This window comes from Rutidosis leptorrhynchoides, chromosome 8 (genome assembly GCF_046630445.1).
Source record: "Rutidosis leptorrhynchoides isolate AG116_Rl617_1_P2 chromosome 8, CSIRO_AGI_Rlap_v1, whole genome shotgun sequence".
NCBI lineage: Eukaryota > Viridiplantae > Streptophyta > Magnoliopsida > Asterales > Asteraceae > Rutidosis > Rutidosis leptorrhynchoides.
Window position 1 is genome coordinate 293061344 of NC_092340.1, and position 3172 is coordinate 293064515.

General features: G+C 34.3%; 1 protein-coding gene across 1 annotated transcript; it reads right to left on the reverse strand.

Annotated features, from left to right (window-relative positions):
- Positions 1-274: 274 nt before the first annotated feature.
- On the reverse strand, positions 275-1830 carry LOC139864314 (uncharacterized). Its single transcript, XM_071852892.1, has 4 exons — positions 1720-1830; positions 1402-1647; positions 1265-1334; positions 275-999 (listed from the first exon to the last, which is right to left on the reverse strand). The coding sequence occupies exons 1-4, from the start codon at positions 1828-1830 to the stop codon at positions 275-277; spliced, it is 1152 nt and encodes a 383-aa protein (XP_071708993.1).
- Between the last annotated feature and the right edge of the window lie 1342 nt (positions 1831-3172).

Sequence of the window (3172 nt, forward strand, 5' to 3'; positions counted from 1 at the left end):
TTTGTGCATAGTGCAGTTCATCCAATTACTACCAAATAACATCAAAATAGCATTATCAAAGTACCATGAAAATAACAAAATACCATGAAAATAACATCTTAACCCAAAGTGGCAATGCATACTCAAAGTACATATAATAAAACATGAAATAACATTAAAATAAAAGTTCTTGATCCAAAGTTGCATAAAACACCAAAAATAGCAATCTTGACCCATAATTGATCCAAAGCATCAATCTTGACCCACTGTTGACACAAAGTAGAAATCTTGACCCTCATTGACCTTGACCGGTGTTGACACTAGCATTAATACAACACCTCTTGTTATGCCCAGGTTCTTTGCAATTACCACAACGATTAATTGTACCCTTCTTTGACAATTTGGTTTTTCCTATCAAGTCAACTTTTTCATCCACCCCTTTCTTTCTATTCTTCTTAGGTCGTCCAGTTGTAGCTTCTTTTATCGATGGTAACAATTTGGTTGGTACATCACTCTTACGCCACATATCTATTCCGTTGACTGGATTAATTTTGTAGTTGTAAGTATTCTTCCAAGTATCCAACCAGTGAACTCGATGCACCCAAGACTCAAGTGGACCAACAGTCTCATCATTAACCCTAGACATATTCCAAAGTACAACCACTACATGTTTACAAGGTATACCCGTAAGCTCCCATCTACGACAAGCACACACTTTATTCACAATATCAACCACAACTTGTTCACCATGGGGTCCATTAACTTGGTACTTTCCATCACCATTCCATAAAACTGTCAACTTATGTGCATCTTTCTGATTTCCTTCAAATATTTTGGTTGCAGCTGGTGTTAATGGACCTTGACATTTAGACATCCGATTAATCACATTCACAATTCTCTTCATTAGATACTCTCTAACAAATTCCAAACAAGTAATGATCGGTTTATCTCTAGCATCAACTAACCACCTATTTAACACCTCACACATATTACTAAGCAAAACATCAGAATGTGCTCTACCTGCAATTATTATGCAATTTAATAAACAGTTTTTAACTGATAATACAAAATTTAATTTACTTAATTACTTAAACACTCAACATACCAGTGAAGTGGCTTTTTGACCAATGTTTCGGTGCAATCTTATTTAACCAAATCTAGCATGGTTCACTAAAACCCTTCAATGCTAACATGTTCTTTTCAAATTCAGGCACAGTAGTGGATGTAGCACACTTCCACAGGTGATTTTTGTATGCATCTCCGCTCCATTTAGATTTCATATTACCATGAAGATGCTTCACACAATATCTGTGTTCTGCACATGGGTATAGTCTATCCACTGCTTGCAAAAGTCCCTGGAAAACAACATATTGTTATATAAAACAAATATAAATGTCAATAAAGTATAAAACAAATTAGTACCTTTTGTCTATCACTTATGAAAGTAAAATTGGAACGTGTATCTAGCCCCAAATCTTTCCCTAAACAATCTAAAAACCACAACCAAGAATCATACTTCTCCTTTTCCACCAATGCATAAGCTACTGGATATATACCATTATCAGAGCTAGAATCAGAGCTAGAATCACATTGTTGCACATCCACGATTGTAGTTGTACCAGGGTTTGCTCTTCTTAATTCTTCCAAATAATCCCTTAAATGTGCATACTATAACTCATAATCTCCTTGCACAGTTTTAATTGCACACTTTAAAGCTCTATATGCCTTGCTTTTAGTAACCTCAACCTCATGCTCAGATTCAAGTTGATACTTCACTGCCTTTATAGGCATGTTAGGATTAGAAGGAATTTTGTCAGTTAACTTTGATGCAAGAAAGTTATAGGTGCACATTTTAATCTTTCTAGAAGTTAGACACCCGTGCTCATTTTTAAATGTTTTCACAACCCAAGTTTCTTTGTTTGGTTGTTTTGATAGATACACAACCTATTTGCATTTCCAGTTTTTTTTTTCTTCACCTGCATTACTACCATCCTTCTCATTAAAACCTCGTTTTAACCCCTTACACACAGCTCTTATCCTTATGCTGTCATTCTTTTTTAACCAAAGTTGTCTTCTTGTCTCTATAGCATGCAACCTTATATAATTGATTGCTTCTTCCTTAGTACCAAATTGTTGACCAAGATAGAAATATGTGCTAACCACACTTGAAGTTTCCTCCTGTAGCTTCAACTCTTTAATCTGCCTTTTTCTAGCACCCTCAATATCATCTGCAAACTCAGATTCACTATCAAAACCATCATTGTTTAAATCCTCTTAGGTACAATGGCAAGATCTTTAGCCACCACAATTTCAGATAATGTTCCATTCCCAATATATTCAACATCCTTATCAATACTAAAGTTAAATTCTAACCTCAGTATCATAAGCTTTCTCATGGGCATTGGGTACAAAGTCACTATCACTAGTTGCATCACTTTTATCAGATTCAAAGCCATCATCTACTTCATTTTGAAAGAAATCAGAAACTTGGGTCTTAGCTTGATTTTTATTGAAAACACTTGACCCATGCTCAATGTAAAGACTGATTTCTTTATGTTAACCAACATATTGACTCAAAAAAAATGTTGAACTATCAGAATCAATAGGACATAAACCATAATCCAAACTAGTACAAGGAATGAGATAATGATAAAACATTTTACTTAAACCATCATATCCCAATTCCTCTACAATATCAGTTACCTTTTTAGATGAAAAATCAACCATGTTAACCATATCCACATAAGTAATATTACCACTCAAGTATTCACGACATGGGTTATCACTAAAATATCCTCCATGATGCATCTTCACAGTACACAATTCTGGATAAATGGCTGTAATAAAAAAAAAAGACAAAATTACTTCCGTCGTCCTTGAACATATAGTGAAATCATACGAGTCGTCCTCAAAGTTTTTTTTTTGCATTCGTCGTCACTGAACTTACATTTTATAACTTGTGTCGTTCTTCTGTTAACTGTCCGTCACTTTCCTCCGTTAACCTTCAACATGTGCCAAACATGTGAGGGTAGTTTAGTCTTTTTATAACTTTCTAATTAAATTATTTACTTTATCTCTATCTTTATCTTTTTTCTTTTCTTTTCTTTATAAAATGATATGATATCTTCTATTCTTCTTCACCTAGACACCTAGGTACCACCAGGTTAATGGCAACCCGAAACTCAATAAATGG

Coding starts and splice junctions, on each gene's coding strand:
- LOC139864314 (XM_071852892.1), bottom strand. CDS start 1,830: ATGTGCACCTATAACTTTCTTGCATCAAAGTTAACTGACAAAATTCCT. Junction 1,648..1,719: donor AATCTGAGCATGAGGTTGAG/GTTACTAAAAGC, acceptor TATGAGTTATAG/TATGCACATTTAAGGGATTA. Junction 1,000..1,264: donor TTGTGTGAAGCATCTTCATG/GTAATATGAAAT, acceptor TAATAATTGCAG/GTAGAGCACATTCTGATGTT.